General features: G+C 42.1%; 2 protein-coding genes across 3 annotated transcripts; one reads left to right on the top strand and one right to left on the bottom strand.

The window, feature by feature from the left end:
• Positions 1-6,014: 6,014 nt before the first annotated feature.
• Positions 6,015-15,981, bottom strand: eci2 (enoyl-CoA delta isomerase 2). Of its 2 annotated transcripts, none has more exons than XM_086150655.1 (11): positions 15,882-15,981; positions 14,677-14,738; positions 13,452-13,555; positions 12,994-13,092; positions 12,608-12,793; positions 11,095-11,164; positions 10,886-10,988; positions 10,516-10,636; positions 9,652-9,741; positions 9,421-9,564; positions 6,015-7,523 (listed from the first exon to the last, which is right to left on the bottom strand). In XM_086150655.1, the coding sequence occupies exons 1-11, from the start codon at positions 15,926-15,928 to the stop codon at positions 7,368-7,370; spliced, it is 1,182 nt and encodes a 393-aa protein (XP_086006781.1). In that variant the 5' UTR covers positions 15,929-15,981; the 3' UTR covers positions 6,015-7,367. The 2 variants fall into 2 exon arrangements, with proteins under 2 accessions (XP_086006781.1, XP_086006782.1); XM_086150656.1 differs by lacking the exon at positions 15,882-15,981 and adding an exon at positions 15,600-15,711.
• Positions 15,982-17,647: 1,666 nt separating this feature from the next.
• On the top strand, positions 17,648-19,361 carry crygn2 (crystallin, gamma N2). The gene is made up of 5 exons (XM_086150659.1): positions 17,648-17,714; positions 18,461-18,552; positions 18,637-18,793; positions 18,903-19,048; positions 19,219-19,361. The coding sequence occupies exons 1-5, from the start codon at positions 17,694-17,696 to the stop codon at positions 19,352-19,354; spliced, it is 552 nt and encodes a 183-aa protein (XP_086006785.1). The 5' UTR covers positions 17,648-17,693; the 3' UTR covers positions 19,355-19,361.
• The last annotated feature ends 733 nt before the right edge of the window (positions 19,362-20,094 follow it).

Below are 20,094 nucleotides of genomic sequence, written 5' to 3' on the forward strand. Positions count from 1 at the left end.
ATAAGAAACATAATTTAATTTTTTTCATAATCATTTATTGATTCATGTCTGTGCAGGTTCTCAGACGTCCAGGTTTTGGTCAAAATATGGAAATTTTTCTTCACTTGAAGACATTTCCCCCCTCATCCTAGAGCAGACTTTGGCATTTTACAGCCCGCAGGCCACATCAGGCCCGTTTGCTTTTTTTAATCTGTCCCGCCAAACTATTTTCTTTTAATATTTTAACAAGTATTTTCAACCAATTTAATTTTTTTCTTTTTTTGAGTGTTTTTTCATTTTTTTTATTTTTTATTTTTATATTGAACAAAATTGCATAAACAAATATACATATGAATGAATAAACATGGCAATGTAGAATCGAATGTCAATGAAACAACTGGGGATGAGGAAGCAAAGGGCGTAAGGACATTTGTTCTGTATGAAATCAGAAGTTAACATTGTTAAAGGTTTGTGAGAAATGTTAATGCTAGACAAGAAAGACAGTAAAAGAAAATAACAAAATAAATAGATAGATAAATAAAAAAATAAAAAATAAAAAACACCTGCAAAGGGAATGTAAAATGTATTTAACTTGGTGGTTCACAAGGAATTTCAGACATCAAACTGTATATTTCTTGGTTTTTGGATTTTTCCATAAATTTTAAGGATTTTTTATATAATTCAAAATCGTTTATAAAGAACGCAAAATTTGGGTAACACTTTTAAATTCTGTTTTTGTGAATGAAGAACTTGGCCGGGTCTAAATTAACATTGACACATAGTTCATCTCTTTTTTTGCTTAAAAATAAACCAAATGTTATGAATTTTTAAAAACCCTTATTTTTTCCATCATGGCGGAACGGCCATTGTAATTTTGTATGGATGATTACATACAAAATAATGTCAGTACATTCATATGATCATTAGATGAAATAAAATGCCCTATAATTTCAATATTCAAATAACAATTTTCATTTTGTTCAATTGACATGATAACCAGTTGGCTCACACATAAAAATTAATTAAGAAATAGCCAAATAGCCCAAAAAAATTGCCCACCCCTCTCCTGGAGGCCTCTTCAGTTCTAATGACCTTTGGGGAGTTTCCATATTTATTTATTTTCCATATTTATTCATTCCATTTTTTGGTTTCAGTCAATTTCACACCCACCTCACTTATTCTTTTGCATAGTCGGGTAATTTTTTTATCCCATCTTTTCAAAAGACAAATTAAAAAAAAACAACACACAAGTAAGTCAAATAACATGTCACTAAATTACAAAAACAAACTATTTGCCCGCTGCAGATTAGCGAGAAAAATTATCATTGTTCTTTTTTTTCTTCATCTATTTATTTACAGATTTTTTTTGTCTTGCTATCTTCTGTCTTCTGCCTTCCTATTTATATTCATATTTATTTTATTTGACATTATAACTGTTACGCCGCTGTGAAAATAGGCATGTCCTCTACGGGGATCAATAAAGTTTATCTTATCCTCTGTTCCTTTGGGTTTGTCCTTTCACGGGTCACCTCAGACAATAACGTGCCTCCATCCAACCCTATTCTCTGTAACATCTTCTCTCAAACCAACTAACCTCACGTCCTCTTTTGCTACATCCATAAATCTTCTCTGGCCTTCCTCTAGACCTCTGAGGCTGGAACTGCCTGGTAGTTAACAATACCTCTGAGAGGTATTAATGTTCTGGGCCGTAGCCTTTCTTTCTGGATGAGACAGGTTATGGAGTCCACAACTGGGGTAATTGGAACCAGGCAAGAGGTCCGTCCAGCAGTTGTTAGGTTGTTGGTGGGGGGCAAAGCAAGGTCTTTACCGACGATAGTCGACTGGTCACGATACACCGAGGGGATCAGGGACGGATCAAGAGGGACCAGACACTGCTTGGAAAACGTGAATGCCCCAGCTAGTGATGATGTGGTTCGCCAATCTATGTGAGGGTTATGAAACTTAAACCAGGGGAGGCTGAGAACAATAGCGGTTGTGGTACAAGCAACTTGAACCAGGTCAACGGGCACAGTGCGATGGGTCACAGGAGCAATGAGCCAGTCATCTAAAGCGTTGCGTTCTTGGAATCTAAGGGTAAATGCCCCGTTGGGTCACCAGCTAAACATAAATGAAATTGTCACCTGCTCCCAAATCAACTCAGGCTTGAAGTCCCTGGTAAGAGAGATGGGTAGGTTCACACGACGATGAGAGCTAAAATGGGAAATGATTTCGTAAGTCATCCTGTCCCGTCACTTGTCTACAGTGCAATAGACTAATTTTTCCCACTTCAAACTTTTCACCTTTTTCTTTTTACCACCACATTGTGCTCACTATACAGGCCAGGAGGCTCCACAACCACAAGCCATGGGTGAACAGTCAGATATAGGAGGAAACGGAGTACGACGCTGTGAAGTACAGACCGAGGAAAGCCATCGGAACAGAGTACAAGAACAGTACAGAGAGAAGCTGGATGGCTCCTACTCCACTGCTGATCCTTGGCAGATGTGTCAAAGCCTACAGCACATCATGGTCCCCCCTTCCCAAGAAGAGCTTCCCACCTCCCTGAGTGATTCCAGTCGCACTGACTCGAATCATTGTGACATGTTTTGAGAGAGTGGCGCTGACCCACATTAAGAGCAACATATCTGAACCCTTACAATTTGCATACCGGCCCAACAGGTCCACCTCAGGTGTCATAGCTGCCACGCTCCATAACTCCATTACTCCCAGGAGGAGGTAGAGCGATCGTCTTCGGAACCGAACATTCCTGGTTCGATTCCTGGCTCCTCCCGATGCGTCGAAGTGTTATTGAGCAAGACGCTGAACCCCTAACTGCTCCCCTGGCGCTGGCGGACGGCAGCCTACTGGTTCATCCATGAACGGTTAATTGCAAGGAACGAATTCCCCAGGAGGGATTGACGATGCTCTTTGTGCACTACAGCTCTTTTTTCACTGTCATCGCAAACAGAACTTTTATCCTTGTCCTGCACTCCAACCCTCTGTGACTGGCTCCTGGACTTCCTGACTAGCAAACCCCAGTCAGTCAGGATGGGTAATAGGACTTCAGTCAGCATCATCACAAACATGGGCACTCCTCAAGGATGTGTCCTCAGCTCCATATTCTACACCCTGATCTGTGTCGCTGCTCATGAGGACAACATCATCCTGAAGTTCCAAGACGACACTGCAGGGATTGGACGCATCACTGCTGGGATGAAACAGCCTACAGGATGGAGGTGGCCAGTCTGGTGTCATGGTGTGAGGACAACCTCACCCTCAACATTGGTCAGACAAAGGAGAAGAACCTTATCGGCCCATGTTCATCCGAGGTCTTGAGGTTGAGAAGTTTCAAATACCTGGGTGTCCACATCAGCGAGGATCTCACCTGGTCCTTCAACACCAAGCAGATGGTTAGGAAGGCTGAACAGCGGCCGCACTTAGAGGCAGCTTAGCATGTGGCCTAAGATCCTCAGCATCCTCTACAGCTGTGCATCTTAACCAGTTGCATCACAGTGTGGTACGGCAGCAGCACCGCCGCTCTGGACCGCAAAATGCCTACAGCGAGTGGTAAAGACTGCAGAGAAGATCATCAGAACCCCACAGCCTTCTCTGCAGGATATCTTCCAGCGCAGAGTCCACAGGAGAGCTTCCTCCATTGCCAAGGAACACGCCCAGCACACAGACTGGTCACACTCCTACCCGCCAGCTAGAGGTACGGGAATGTGAAATGTAAGATGACACGACTAAAGATTTAGTTCTACCCAACTGCTATCAAACTCCTGGACAGCTGACCGGGGTCAACAAAAATTTTCTACCTTAAGACAATTCTGGACTTTACATCCAGTGTTGGACTCATGCCACTCAACTGTATTTAACCTGTCTGCATACAACCTGAAATCTGTGAGTTGCATACTCAACTTTAACTTCTTAATAACGTTTATATTTCTTTGTAAGTTTACAGTTCCCTGCAGGGTTTGCATTCGCCTGTACTATTACATCAGGTGACTGCAGTATGTTTAAGATTATCTATTTATCATACTTATCTGTATGAGCTGTGGATGGCAAAGTAAGAACAGGGAAACATTTCTATGACAATAAACCATTTGAATCTTGAAATAGTTTGACTCACCAGTGCACTCACTCACCGGCATACCCGTTCTTGGGCAACGAAATGTCCGAGATGGCCCCAGTAGATGCAGAGCTTGAGTTAAATGGGCTCCATGAGGTTGGCAGCAGGGAGGGGAAGGCAGTGACATGGGTTTCATCCCTCTCCTCCCTTCTAATGGCAACTGCTGTTAACTCTTCAAAAGAGTCTGGTTCATCCTTCATCTTCTCATTAAGACCCTTAACAAATACTACCAACTCTATCCTCTCACCCACTCTCTGATGCTCAAATCCATAGGATAGTAAACTCTTGGTTGCCTCTTGATCCCAAACGGGATCGTCCAAGACCATGTGGGATTTCGAGACGAAAGTCTTCTAGGACTCAAGAATCCTGGATTCCCCCCCTGCCCACAGAGCTGTAGCCCGCTGAACTGCCTTTCCTCTCAGTAAATTTGTAATATAAGGTATGCAGGAGTGCAAAGAGGGTTAACTAAGTGGTTGCAGATCAAACACCAAAGAGGACTGCAACAAAAAAGGGCCGCAGGAGCATAAATCACCTACATAAGGCTCTGTTGATGGAACTCTCCGCTGTCCAATTGGTAAGGGAAAGAAATACTGCAGATTACACCCAGCTGCAGATCCTCAAAGTGGGGAAGCCCCAGTTGAAGGCTAGGGGACTATAGCTTTGTGTACAGGTAGGCAGGGGGCAGATCATGCAGAGGCTGGGCGGCAGGAAGCTGGAGAGCAGGAACTCGCTGAGCGGTGACAAATTGGCAGTGTGCACAGCGGTCTCGTCGGCCAACAAAATGCTCCAAACGGTGCGCCGCCATCAGCCTGTCAGACACTCCCAGCTCCGAAGAAAGAAAGCAAAGGGAAACCCCAGACCAACAAAGTCTTCAACCACCACAGAAATTAAGTTACCCAATGTGCAGTAGGAAAAAATGTATATATATATCACAGAAAACAAATTATGACAAAGGCAACAGGGTTTTGACGAAGTCAAAAAAATACGTACAGTGAATTAAAGTGATTTTAAGTGTTTTAAAGTGACAGCAGTGAAAAGAATTGCAGATGCAGACTTCTGGGTGCAGAGTACAGTGCGGTGTGTGTGTGTGTGTGTGTGTGTGTCCATGAAACAATTACTGAAGGGTGAAAGTGTAGAGAGGGCACAGCAGGGAAGGAGGGGAATTGAACTTCCTGACAGCCCGATAGATGAATCATAATAATAAAACAATTGCAAGAGCTCATTCAACAGCACTGATTCCAGCAAGGTGCACTTCCGAGCATCACAGGAAGTCATTCTTGCTAGTGGCGACTGATCTGTCCAGCAATACACTTTCTCACCTCATCTCAACCTTATACCCCTTACATTTTATTATCTGTACTGTCTTTAGTTATTTATTTGTGCTAATCTCTCTCTTTTTGTTTCTTTCATTTCTTTCTGTGTGGAGCATGAGACCGGTTTCCTCCGCGATCAATAAAGTATTTCTGATTCTGACAGTAGTACTAGTAGCCTTTCTAGGAAACAGAAACCTCCGACTCCCACCCGTCAAAGTTTCTAAGCGGCCTCGTTTTTCCCAGGCAAACGTTTTCTCTCAGCCTCAGCACAGATGCTGTAACCATGACAACCCCCTCTTTCCGCAATTAGGTGACTAAATATGGCATTATCCTCTGGAGTCATCATATGTCAAATAAAAATCAATTTAAAGTAAAAACGTAACACTCAAATCTTATTTTCACTTGATATAAGTTGTGTACTCATTAGCATTTGTCTTTATAATAGAAAAAAATGGAGATAATAGCAGTAAACAGTTTTTCATCTTCAAGATAATTACATGAGGGGAACATAAAGATACAATATAAGTATTTTTTTTCTTACAGTTGTTGGGTGTCTATGGTCATTGTCCTTAAAACTCATCACAGATAAAGTGTTTTAAAATTTTATGTATTAAATCAAGAAAATACACTTATCAGTAGATTTCTAAAAATTAATTTGGATCATTTTTACTTTCAGATTGTAGTATTTTTCCAACTGATTCAAGCATTTAACATTATAAGCGGCAAATACGTGACAAATGATGATATGCTTAAATTAAGGTCTTGATGTGTATGGTTAGCTGCTAGTACAAGCTAACCGACTGAGGCTACAGCTAATATTTACAATGTTAGCAATGTGGAGAACAACACTCGTTACGCAGTAGAGGTTTCCTTGCATTAATAACCATGGGTTAACTTTTTTGTGGGGTTTAAAACTGGTTTATTCCCCAGAAAAAGGACGCATTAGTTTAAGTCTCTTCCAAATAGATATTTGCACCAGTTGATGAAGAGTTGATTAGCTCAACTAGCTAGCTAATGCAGTCGGCATAAGCTAACAAATTGAAATGTAAAATATAAGTCACTAACGCAGATATCCAACGATGTGGCCTTCAGTATTGTTAATATAACCATTTAAAAGTAAAGATGTAGACCATGTACGATTAAAAAAAACACATCAGTTTTGGTGCGCTGTGCTCGATGCTATGGAACTAGCATTAAAACATCCTCATGCTAGCAACGGAGCCATGGTGTCTGGAGGTAACCAACATCAAATTGGGCCAATTCATTTCCAATTAAATAGCTACATTTTATATTATCCTAAAAAAATCAAGCTCTGTTCTTTTAACCTTCTGTATTTTTTATTTAGCTTTCAAACGTGAAACTAAGGATTTGAAATTTTATCACACTGCTTCCTTTCGGACTTTTTTTTACCATCGCACAATAAAACTAATAGGTAAGTTTTACAACTTAAGAGATGACAATGCCTTTTTTTGATCCAATTCAAAAAAAACAACAACAACAACATAAAAAACAAGAACTGCTGACATTTAGTGACATTTAGTGATTTAACTCCTAATACATCCCTTGGTAAGAAGGCATATGGTGTGAAAACAATGGAAGTATCACATTCAGGTCAACTATTGAAAAACGTCCAGGAAAATGAGTGAAAGCTGATAATGAATTCAAATACAAGCTTCCAGACACATGATTCCATGTAAAATTCAGAAAACACAGGCAATTCCCATTTCCTATCAGTCCATAAACTTTAAATTGCATACTTATTCTCTAGTAAAGAGGTTGTTTTTATCTCCCAGGGATAAAAGGCCACTAAGTGGTGAGGCTGCGGGACAAAGGTTTCTCACCCTCGACCTTTGTTTCCCTACTTTAGCTAGCAAAGACTCCCTCAGTGGAGCTCAGTCCAGTCGCCCTGCGAATACGGATCCTCGCCGATTCGCCCTCCTCGGCCCTCAGAGTTTTGACTTGGCCTGGAAGAAGCTCATGACGGCGTTGAAGCACTCGTCCGACATCCACCGCTCCACCAGGCGTTCCACCTCGGCGTCGTTCACGGCGTGGAGACGTTCCTTCTCCATCGACCGCACCAGCTGCTTGGACAGGGCCAGAGACTGAAAGATACGGGGTTGTGGTTAACATCTGGAAACCTGAGAACTGTTAAGACAGTAGAGTTGAATAGGGAATTTATTACGCACTAATTTCTGAAATCTTGCACTGGATTTCAGTGTGGATAATGGTTTCTGTTTGCAGGTGCACAACTTTTCACTCAGAAACTCTGACAAGGATCCTCTGAGAGAGAAATTTCATTGTTGACATCACAAAAAAAATGAAGGGGAAAATCATCCGTCGCATTAAGGCAGCTTACCAGATAGCACAGACGGTGATAAATAGGAGCGTGAAAGGATGAAATGTGAAAATCTAGTCAGGCTTTTAAAGACACAAATGGCGATTAAGTTTTGAAAAGATGTGGCTGAACGTTGTGACCAGAGGGGGGAATAAATGTGAAGAGATGAAAGATCATCTCACAGCAGCTCACATCTAAAGACTAGTTTTTAGAGTTTTAAGGCTGAGACTGAGATTTTACAGAGAATGTGGAACTTACATCTAAGGGCTTTGGAAAAAATTGGAAAAGACTCATTTTTGTCTATAACTAGATTTTTTTCTGCAATTTTTTTCCACCGTGGAATGTTTTCAGCGAGTATTTGCAGAACCTCTGCCATTTCAGTCGCTTTTCCTTCCCCGCTTGGTCGTAATTAGTCGGAGTTGACGTCATTCAAGCTCCACCACCCGCCCCTCTTTCTGGACCCTCTAGACTGACTGGGATGTCCTTCCTCATTCTCGTTCATCCGTTCCGCCAACAAATACGGTCTCTGCTGCTAGTACAGCTCTGGTGATCCTTTGTTTACCAGGTTTCCTGAATCCGGTGTTGTTTGAGCTCATCAATTGTGTTACGTCACCAGACTGAAAGACTTGCATGTTTGATGTTGTCATGAGCGCAAAACTCAGAAAAGACGGATGTTCAGACTTTTTAATTCCTCTTCCCTCAGCCGCAGGGAATCTTCAAATCTTTGTACTTAAGACCTTAAACACTTAATAGCCTTAAACTTGACAATTTATATTTCATTGTATTTCTTATTCTCCCTCCTTCCTACTATTATCTATTATTGTTATGTTTTTGCTTGAAACTCTGGCACAACAATTTCCTTCCGGATAAATAAAGTTGTTCTTATCTTATCTTACCTTCTTATGTACCACTGCGCAAAGACCGTGACATAACCACCTCATACTCATGACCGAGATGTGTGGAGCATGTTGCGACTCCAGTTAGACTCCAGCATGACTCTTAAGATTTTATTTTTCCAGTTTTGTTGGAGCTCATCGATTGATTGTTGATTGTGTTACATCACTGTAAAGACTGAAAGACTCGTGATAATATCAAACAAGTTAGATATTGTCATTAGCCCAAGACTCGGAAAAGACTGCTAAGATTACCAGGAACGCTCCAGTAAAACTCCCAAGATTTCCTTCCAACTTTCTGTTTCAAGCCTGCGGCTGTGAAAATCGCAACATTTCAGCCCTGTGTAATTTGCAAAAAGCTGAACGCTGTGTGAAGGCAAAGACAAGAGGTGGGACTTCCTTGGAGATCTGAACCAGAGTTTCTTGCAAAGTATGAAAGGTCACGTTAAGGATTAAGTTTTTGTCTTCACGGCCCCGGGAACCAGAACCAATCTCTTGCTTCTAGCAGAGGATGGAGAAGCCTTTAGTTATCAAACATCTCGCCAGGAAATGTTCACCGGTTTTCGGGAAATGAACTTTTGGCCCTCATTTTGGAACACCTCGTTTACGGGGCCGTGACACCGAAACACCTCATTTGGTAAAAAACGAGAAGACGCCTGTCAGACACGTCGCTGACTCAGCAGGGCCGGGACGAGTCAGAGTCTCCCCAGACCAAAGTGTGACTTATCGGGTTAGAATGACAAATTCATTCGGAAAGACAAGAGGGATTACATTGCGGGGCAGCTTGGCGTAGCTCCTGAGCCGGTCCCAGACCTCCGACTGGAAGCTGCCGTCTGGGAAAACCTCCGTCACTAAGCCCTGCTCGCAGGCCTGGAAGGCTGACAGCTTCTTGTTGAAGAGGAGCATCTCGCTGGCCTGCGGAACCAAGAAAACCGTCGGCGTTATTGTTAAGATTCTTTTTCGAGATCCCCTGTGCTCTTACCCCTGAGGGTGTGTTCGCACCTTGCTGGTGCCCATGATCTTGGGGAACGTGTAGGACGAGCAGCCCTCGGGACTCTGACCCAGCTGGCTGAATGGAGTGTGGAAAGTCGCCTGGAACGCAAGAGAGCTCAGACTCACTCGGCGTTCACATTCCTTGTCCAGAACCTCCGCTCATTATCTGATGCGATACAACTTTTCAATAGCTCTGCCAATATTAGTCTCCATGTAAATTGCCTTTATTATACTTTACTGTGTACTTAATGTACTGTAATTTTCGGACTGTAAGCCACTACTTTTTTCACACGCTTTGAAAACTGCGGCTTAAACATGGACTTTTTCTGGGCTAACGAGCTTACCGCCGACAAAACATTTCCCCTCGCCACATCGGGCCAAATGACCCTTAAATTCTGAGGCCGTTCAATGATGTCACTGAAGAAGACAACTTAAATGGTTATAGTGCGTAGGAGGAAGACCAACGTAGCAATCAGCTGGAGTAGGACAAAGCGGGGATAGAAAATGGATGGATAAACTTTTCTTTGTGTTTATTATTAATCTCTTTCATCAGCCATGTTACAGGCGCTGTTTGGAAAAGAAGCATTTCCAGTACATATTTGTGGATGTTACCAGTATGTATGTAATTAAAGGTTTAAAGAAATGCTTCTAGGTAAACATCTCATGTTACAACGTGGACACCTGTGTCTTATAGACAAGTCTGGCCTTTATATGTACACACATATTCATTTATCTATTTTAGGGGGTGCAGCTTATTTTCAGGTATGCCAAATAGTCTAGAAATGACGGTAGATTATAACCTTCTATTATAAGGGTTTATGTAATTATTTAATGGGGTTGGAAGTGTGTGTGTGTGTGTGTGTGTGTGTGTACCCGCTCCGTCGCATACACCAAGTCAAACATTCCCAGCACTGTGACGGAGATCCCGACAGCAGGTCCGTTCACCACGGCAACCAGCGGTTTGGGGAAGTCGATGTAGGCCTTGACGTATTTCCTATACAGGGCCAAGGGTCAGATTGGGAAAACACCTTAAAAGCCCATCCACGAATTTAAATTTGAAAAATATTTGGTCTACATATGAAACATTGTTGGGATCGACAACGTAGTGGAAGACATCTTGTGTTGAAAATAGAGATTCATCTCATTGGTCATGAGATTGTTTTTGTCTATAAATATATCAATGTGTATAATATCACTCTTGATGTTTAATAAACGACAGAACAATGGACCAATGGAAGCGGACCTGAGGAGTTCTCCGCCCTCCCTGGCCATCTGCTCCACCCCGCCGTCTGGGATCTTGGTGAAGTTGGTCAGATCATTTCCGCTGCAGTAAAAATCCCCGGCTCCTGGAGGAGAGAGTTGGCGAGACGCCGTTTTTTACGAGCGCGGACCCACGTGGCATCGGGACGGCTCGGGTCGGACCCGAGTGGAACCCAGCTCTGGGGCTCGTACCTGTGAATACGGTGATGACGGAGTCGTCCTTCGCCGCCTGCTCCAGGGCAGCGATGATCTCTTTGTACATCTGGGTGAAAAAATAAATAATAATGATAAAAAAAAAAGAAATAATCAATCAATCAATAAATAAATAAATAGTGTTTACACACACACACAAACAACTTTCAAAATTTGCACATATCCACATATTTTTTACTTTTATTTACTAACACACACACACACACACATATATACATAAACACATTCATTTTTATGATCTATATATATGTATTGTGTATATGTGGGGGTATGTGTATATAAAGTACAAACGTGGATATGTGGATATATTAAATTTGCGTGTGTACACGTACACGTACACGCACACGCACACACACACACACACACGATGTATGTCTTTCTATTTCTAATCAAAATGATTAGTCTGTAGATTACAGAATGACAACATGCTTTTTGAAAAATGCAATTTCAGTAAAATAACTGACAAATATTGATATTTCAAGTTCTTTGTTGACGTTACTGCGGCGTGATGCAGGCGTTAGAGCGGTATTCCTTGGAACTCAATAGTCCTGGTTGGATCCCCCTAGCCCAGGGGTCGGCAACCCGCGGCTCCGGAGCCACATGCGGCTCTTTCATCTTAACACTGCGGCTCCGAGTGGCTTGGGAAAATAAATTATAAATATTTGATTGAAGTGTATTTCATTTGTGTTAATTCCCTTTTTTCTCACTTTTAGTTCTAAGTTGGAAGATTATTGAGATCTTGAAATATTAAATAGAATTATATTCATTATTTTTTGCCGCTCAAAATAACGTCACACTCGAGGAAGCCGGTATACCCGCCAGCCGGTAAAGTCCCGATTTGCAGATGCTGTGTGCAGAAGTTCAGGAGCAGAAGTCCCATGAACCAGGTAAAATAAATATTTATGAAGGCATTTATTGTTTACTGACACCATGATTTTTTCCCGGTTCATTTTTAAAATTCAGGTCAAGTCTCCGATACAAGCTCTGAAAGCTCAAAGCTCAAAATGAGTTCATTACATAAATAAAATTTAATTTTCACCGTAATACTTTGTGAATTTCAGAAGCAACACAATACACACTTGTTTGTACAAAGTGTAAAAGTAATAAAAAGCAATATATACTGTGGTACCTTTATTTTAGACGTCAAACAGTAATTGCGGCTCCCAGTGTTTTCTTTTCCGAGAAAACCGGCTCCAAATGGCTCTTTAGGTGTTAAGGGTTGCCGACCCCTGGCCTAACCGGTTGAGTTGTTGAGCAAGACACTGAACCCTTAACTGCTCCCCTGGCGCTGCTAAGCGTCCTTCTGCTCATGGTTCATCCATGACGGGTTAAATGCAGTGGCCAAATAGTTGATGTTGTACTGTTTGTATAACTGCATGTGACAAATAAAGGACTTTCTATTCTGCTTTAATTACAATACTATTACATTTAGAAGTCAGGTTTTTATTTGTCTGTTTTTCGGCAAATGATGGTTAACTTGTGTAAGCCTCACCTCCGTGGTGATGGCGTTCTTCTTGCTCGGCCGGTTGAGTTTGATGGTGGTGAGGTTGTCCTCGGTGGTGACCAGCAGCGTCTGGTAGGCGGGCCCGGCCCCCACGGGCTGCGCCTCGACGTGGGCTCCGCCCTCCGCCTCCGCCAGGGAGCCGATCAGGTCGCAGTATTGCTGCCTGGCTTCTTCCTGACGGTATCAAAAGCGCATATTTGGTTCACTTTTCAGTCCTCCCCCTTTTTTTAACTCTCATAGTACTTTTTTTTCTAACACACTCATAATCAAAGAGATTATAGTGGAAAAAAAAATCAAATCTGGATCATTGTGAAAGTTAGCCGAGAGCTAACACAGTAGCTAGCAAAGGGATCAGTGGTCTGAGAGGAGTTTACCTGGGAGGTAGAGCCCAGGGACTTCCAGGCATCCCACTTTGCCTTGTTGACAAAGTCTAGCATCCCAGGCTTGGGAGTGTTGCAGGGACCCTGAGTGGCCTGTGGGGAGGGGGTGACAGGCACTTGTAATAAAACTATAAAATAACAATACCTCAGAATCTCCGTTTGATGAACTTCACCCCTTTTTGAAACCCTGAAGTGAAGAAATTCAAGTCCAGTTGCCGCAACGTGGATTTCGAAGAATCGTCATGGGTTGAATGAAAATGTAACTTGCACGGAAGGGATTTCCCAGGATGAGGGAAAAAATAGTCTGTAAACGAGTGTCGATGTGTCTCGAAAATATGGGCTTGGAAAGGTTTGGAGTCAGCGAGTCTGTTTTGCTGAGTCATGTCAGCAAGTCGGCAGTACGTCGTCTGGGGCTGGGCAGGGGCTGGTCGGAGCGACTTGTCCTTTCCTACCTGTTTGAACAGAGCGTAGATTTTCAGCTTGACTTCGTTGCCGGGGTCGTTCTTCAGCGCCGACAGTTTGCCCTTGGCCTGCTCGAACTGCTCCACGCTCGCACCTGAACACACACACACCATAGTTAGCCAGTCAGCTAGCAGATTCTATCCTGTTCTGGTTTCCTTGTATACTTTTCCTCGAGCTGGAACCCAGATCTCACTGCAGTTTGCAACTTGCGCTCTGCAATCATACTAAAACTACAGTGGAACCTTGACCTACCAGTGCATCAACTTGTGAGTTTTCCGAGATTACGAGCTGTCGCTCAGTGGATGTTTAGCTATCAGCTGAGATCGGAGTTACGAACAGGCGGGATGAGTGTTTGACATCAGGTGTTTGATGTTGTATTTAAAAGCTAAAACCGCCACAAGGAAGTCCGGCAAAAATTCAATGAAAAACATGAGGTGTGTGTGTTGTCGACTTGTCTGTGAAGAGATGGAGAAGTTGTTGTTGGTGAGATACCGTGACCGAGAGGATCATCTGTGAGAAGGCACCAAACATATATGGGGATTTGATGCAGCAGACGGCGGTAACGCCAATGGATGAAGCATTGGAAGTCTCATTCAAAAGCAGTCGGGTAGTGTAGCAAAGTGTGCAAGTTAAATTTCACAATACATTGTAGTATTAAGGGTGTACCGAGTAAGTTAAGTAAAGCGATAGAAGAAACAAAAATGAAAAACGCCCCTAACCTCCTCTGCCGCTGCCGACAACATTTTTGTCCGATCTTCATGGTAGATATACTTCTCTTCTACTTTGCATTATTATTTTTACATACATTACTTGTTATTTGCAAGGTCTAGTTTTCTTATTCAATAACACATCACAAAACCAGTAGGCTGGAACAGATCAATACCGTTTCAATTCATTTTAATGAGAAAATGTAATTTGATATACAAACAAATTAAACTTGTAAGTCGAGCAAATAACGTTCCATTATATTTTGAATTTAAAGTCTTACTCAATATTTTTGGCATGAAAACAGGAGAAAAAAAATGTATATAAAAAAAAAAATCCTCCCAAATTAATCAACAACAATAATAAAAATATTTTTTTTATTTATTATTGTTGATTAATGTATTTAATATATTTATCAATAAATAAATGTATCAACCAAATGCATCTTGAGTCAACATAAATCAACTATTTGTAGCTGAAAACAGTTTAGATTGAGCAGCGGACACTCACCCATCAGAGGAGAAGCTGCACTGTGGAACCTCACAACCGGAACGCTGGAGAACCTGAGCAACCTGGTGACACAAGGAAACACTTGGTTGCTTCAGTAAGCAGTAGCAGCAAGAGAATATATTACTTAACAAAACGGCATTTTAATGAGTTTAGCCAGTGGGTCAGGCCATAGGTGCTAATTTAATTTTCAGTAAACACTATACAAGTTTTTCTTCTTCCACTGCCAACTGTCAAAAGAAACTATTTAAACAGCTTAGTCTGTAAAAAAAAGTGTCTCCCTGACTGCTGGGCTTGTGGTCTGAAGTTCACCTTCCACCAGAGATCTGGAGCAAAGTTCACCACTAGACAAAACACAACTACAGGCAGCGACTTTGGATATTTAAAGGTTTGATTATATTAGTTTGATTATTATTTGTTTCTTTTTCAGGACATATATAATCCGGGCATCTCAGAGACAAACCATGTTTTTGTAATTGTAATAAGGAATAAAAAGCCCATCACACAATATCCATAACAGCTGTGGAAAATAAATACTAGTTTAGAGTTTAAGGATTAGATTCTCAACTATAGTCTAAACTTTAAATATATGTTCATCCTAAAACACAAGATCAAACCTCTCAACATGAACCGTAATTTTACGGGATATTTTGTCGTCAAAGTCGCTAAGGTCTGTTTCAGAGTCAGTGACAATCGATCTTTTGGTGTCACCGCAGGAAAAAATATCAACTAAATTGAAAAGAAATTTCTAAAAACGAGAGATTATCACAGAAAACGACAGTTTTCTTTTGGTTTTGAAGAGCTTCGGGGCCGCTTCACTTCAAAAGGAACATCTAAGCTAGCTGCACTACGTTACAGCTACTTTCTACAGCTAGTGAATAAATAATATAGGTGACATTACTTACAGTCAAAATAGAATAAAATACCTATTATATTAAGTTGAATGTCAAAATTCACGACTGGAGGATTTAATTTGGGGGGAACTTTTGTTTTCACTGTGATGTTAAGCTTCATTTGGCACTCCTGGATGGACCTCCGTGGCCACCGTAGTATCCAGCTGAAAACCACTCAAAAAAAAAACACAGCAGATAGGAATTCAGCCACGGCATCGGACCGGAAGCCGCGGTCGAATGCGGGAAAAGATGCCGGACAAAAAGCGGCATAGACACCCGCCAACCGAGACCAACGCCGACGTTTTATCCGCTCACCGTCTCGTCCGGACAAGTTGGCGACACGCAGCCGACACTCCGGCCATTTCACCAGCTGTCGGAAGCTCCTGTGAGCGGCAGGACGGAAGCAGGTCGGCGGTGGACTGGATTACTTCCGGGTCAGGGGGAAGCGGCTACCAGGCTCAAGGTCAACAACCAAATACCTGCAAGTTATTTATTTCTTTATGGCATTATTATTATTATTATTATTGTTATTATTATTATTATTATTATTATTATTATTATTATTATTATTATTATTATTAATAATAATAATAATAATAATAATATCACAAATGAACACAAATAACCAATAAAACAAATCACATTAATCCTGATTAGATTTGATCAATTATGCTGTATGAAGAAATGTAAATGGGGCCTCATATCAAAAAATTCAAATTAACTGATACTAAAAATGATGATAAATAAACAAACTTAAAGATCAAACAAAATCAAACATTATATATATAAACACACACACACATGTATTCCTTTTTCCTTAATGGGATCACAGTGTGTACTGATCAAAGTTTATCAGATTTCTTCAATATGTTGTTTTTCTCTTGTCATCCAAGTAACAGCTTTTAACCAGAACACCTCATGATGGAGCTATAGGTACTTTATTTTTCATATTAAAATCTGATATTTCATCAAAAGAGGTCATTGTGTCATTTTTTTCTGTGTTTTAAATGGTCTATATTTGAAAATGTCTGTTCATAATAATGAGAGGTTTCAGACAAGACGTTTTCAGAACCTGAGTGTCCTGATAAATCTTTGTATTCCCGCCTTCAGAAGAAATAACTTTACATACTTATTTTGAAAGAATAGGGATTTTTACTGTTGGGATCAGCTGGAACCAAAGGCCAGGACAGACTGCAGAAAAAAAACATTAAGTTTTAATAATTTCACATAAGTTTTAGGACATTTGCTACCCCTTATTGTCATTGGTTCATTCTTATGAACTTTAAATCTTGCCCTAATCCTTTGGGGTGTTCCCAAGGGAACACGGCCCATCACCTGCCTCCATCTAACCCACCATCCTCTTACCACACGTCTTTTGCTTCAATCATAAACCTCCTCTCCAGTCTTCCTCGAGGCCTCCAACGACTTCCAACCTGAGTTTAATCGCGCAACTTAATATTTGGATTATTTCTAATTTAGGGACTCCAATTTACCTACTGAATGTTAGAAAGCCTATGGTGTGAGGTAAACGTACTAACTACTGCGCCATTGTGGTGTCCGTATTTTGTCAGTCAGTCAATTAGTAAGTTATTTAGTTAGTTAGAAAGTAGCAGTGGTGTAATTTCTTGCCAATGGTCAAGTGTTTTCTGTGCAGATTTTACATCGACTTTCTGAATTGACGTGGAATTGTAAAAAGCAATGATAAATCCACTCAATTTTCACTGGGAGTTTAGAAAACACACACACACACACAGATGCAGACATACACACACAAACAAAACTTAATTTGAGTGAATGAACCCTTTAATCAAACTCGCGGTTGTAAGTCGTTGGGCTGCTTTCTCTCCCTTTAGAGTAGGATCATTGACGCTGCATTTTCTATTCAGACGCACACACAGACACACACACACACACACACACACGCACACGCACCCACAGACAGAATCCGCAGACACATCAGGATGCAGGAAACCGTTGAGGCAGCAGAAACTCTTTTGTGCGTCTGGTCCTCCCCGGGCCCCCCCTCCCGCCCCAAACGCCCCCCGCCCGTATAAATTGGGGTGTCCAACTTTTCCTCTGTTACACTGAGTGTGAGCTTGCGGGTTGGACTACATCCAGCGGGCAAAAATGTCGCAGTATTCCGGAAAGGTGAGTGCTGGCGAATGGAGATGCTGGAAAAACGATTCAGTTTTTTTTTAATTTTATTTTTTTTTGACAAAGTTGTCATTGGTAACGATTTCATTTATTGGAAATATCTTTTAAAATTGTCAGCCCAGTCAGAAATCCAAGATCGTACTTCCATGGAAAGTAATGATGTGTATTGAGCCCACATTAAGTTTTGAATAAATAAAAAGGTAACATTGATCCTTTAAATATTTCTCATTTTTACTTATTTTTTACTTGTTTGTGAGGAATTTCCCTCAGCTTGTTTTCAAAATGCAATTTATGGTCCATTTGAAATTAAAAAAAAAACTTTCAAAAAAATGTTCCGATCACTAATCCTTGCTTTCTCTGCAAAACAAACAAAACAAATAAAAGGCCAGATTTGGTAAAATCGCCCGCCACAAGGAGATTACAAAAGGAAAATCTCGAAAACATTGAGAAATTCAGCAGATGTTTAATTTTCATTGATTTTATTTTATAACTGACTCGAGATAAAATTCCCTGAACGTGATCATCTTAAAGGTGTTTTTGAGTTTGTAAAACCAAAGACTCTTTGTTGGAATTGTATCGGTAGGTCTGGTCACGGAGGCCTCTGGGAGGCCCCCGGTGGCTTGGAGAGCCCTCTGGATAATCAAACATAGCGAAGGGCTTTATCGAGGGGCCGAGGCCCCTGGTGGATCCTTTGGGATCGAGCCGCTTTCTGACGTTTTCACTGCGTCCTGTCACGCCAGATCACCTTCTTTGAAGGGAAGTGCTTCACGGGCAGGAAGCTGGAGGTCAGAGGTGACTGTGACAACTTCCAGGATCGCGGCTTCATGAACCGGTGAGAAAAAGAGGACGCCGCAACCCACGCCTCGCCCCGCCGTGTCCAGTCCTGACTTGTCTGGTGTTTGGTTTTTCTCTTCAGGGTCAACTCCATCCGTGTGGAGAGTGGCGCCTGGATCTGCTTCGACCACCCCGACTTCAAGGGGCAGCAGTACATCCTGGAGCACGGCGAGTACCCAGAATTCCAGAGGTGGAACTCCCACAACGACCACATGGGATCCTGCAAGCCTATCCGCATGGTAAGCCCCGCCCACCCTCTTTTTGGCACGGGTATTCGCCGCACGCCCCCATCTGGCCGCTCAAGGAGTAGCAATAGCACAGTTCCGAGCGCCGTTTGTCGTCTTTCAGCACGGGGAGCATTACCGCATCGAGCTATTTGAGGGCTGCAACTTCTCCGGCCAGTGTGTGGACATCTGCGAGGACTGTCCCTTCCTGCAGAGCCGCGGCCTCTCCAAGAACTGCGTCAACTCCGTCAAGGTGTACGGAGACGGAGCGTGAGTACACACATAAGCGCCAAAAAAAAAAGTACTTTATCCGATCTTGAACGAGCTGAAACAGATCAGTCCGACCAGAAAACGTGCATTTAGGCCCCGAAATCACTCTTCGGCAATCGATCCCAGCCCACCTCGGAGGTATTCCTGATGCGTCCTCTCTGTCTCCCCAGCTGGGTGATGTACGAGGAGCCCAACTTCCGCGGCCGCATGTACATCGTGGAGCGCGGAGACTACTGCAGCCACAACGAGTGGCAGGCCCAGAACCCCAACATCCAGTCCATCCGCAGGGTCGTCAACTACTTCTAAATTAAACCTCACCGCTGACCTCTGACCTCTGTCCCCTGTCCCTACGGCCCCGCGCCTCGCATTGCCACAGACTGTGACTTTTACCACTGCTCTTCTCATGTACAATAAATAAACCACTTCAAGATGAAAAAAAAGATTTTTTTTATCAAACAGTCTCTGTGTGGTGTTTTGTGAACACGGACCCGACGGAAGCAGAAGGGCGGTCCCCCCCATAAACAAAACAAAAACAATCATGCTTTAAGCTTCAACATTATCGGGGGAAGTTTGAGAATATCCTTAAAATTAATACCTGAAGTTGAAATTCCCAGCGATGACTCTTAAGTTCAGTCACGTAGTGATGTGCAATTGTTGGACGAATCGTTCAAAGCGTGAGAGTCATTTTACTGACTCATGAGTCATGATTCATCATCTCCATTAAGTTGTTCATTAACTCAGCCCTACCACTGCTAGCTTTCTAACTGCAAATTAGAGACTAGACAACGTGTCACTTTTGTGATTATCATTCCAACTTGTTTGTATAAAGTGAATCACTGTATTTCTGAGCTGTTAACAAAGAATCAGAGTGCTCATAGTAGCTCCCCTCACTCGCAAAACATATGATTCAATAGCTCAGAGTAGCCACCCTACTTGGAAAACAAGCCACTCACTGGGTGCTCATAGTAGCCCGCCGGACTCAGTGACTCAAAACCCAGATATTCTTTGGCGAGCTACTCATAAACTCCAGTCGAGTGTCCTTTCGC

The sequence above is a fragment of the Fistularia commersonii genome, chromosome 8, assembly GCF_037954325.1.
Source record: "Fistularia commersonii isolate RoL2024-O1a breed Wild chromosome 8, RoL_Fcom_v1.0, whole genome shotgun sequence".
Lineage (NCBI taxonomy): Eukaryota > Metazoa > Chordata > Actinopteri > Syngnathiformes > Fistulariidae > Fistularia > Fistularia commersonii.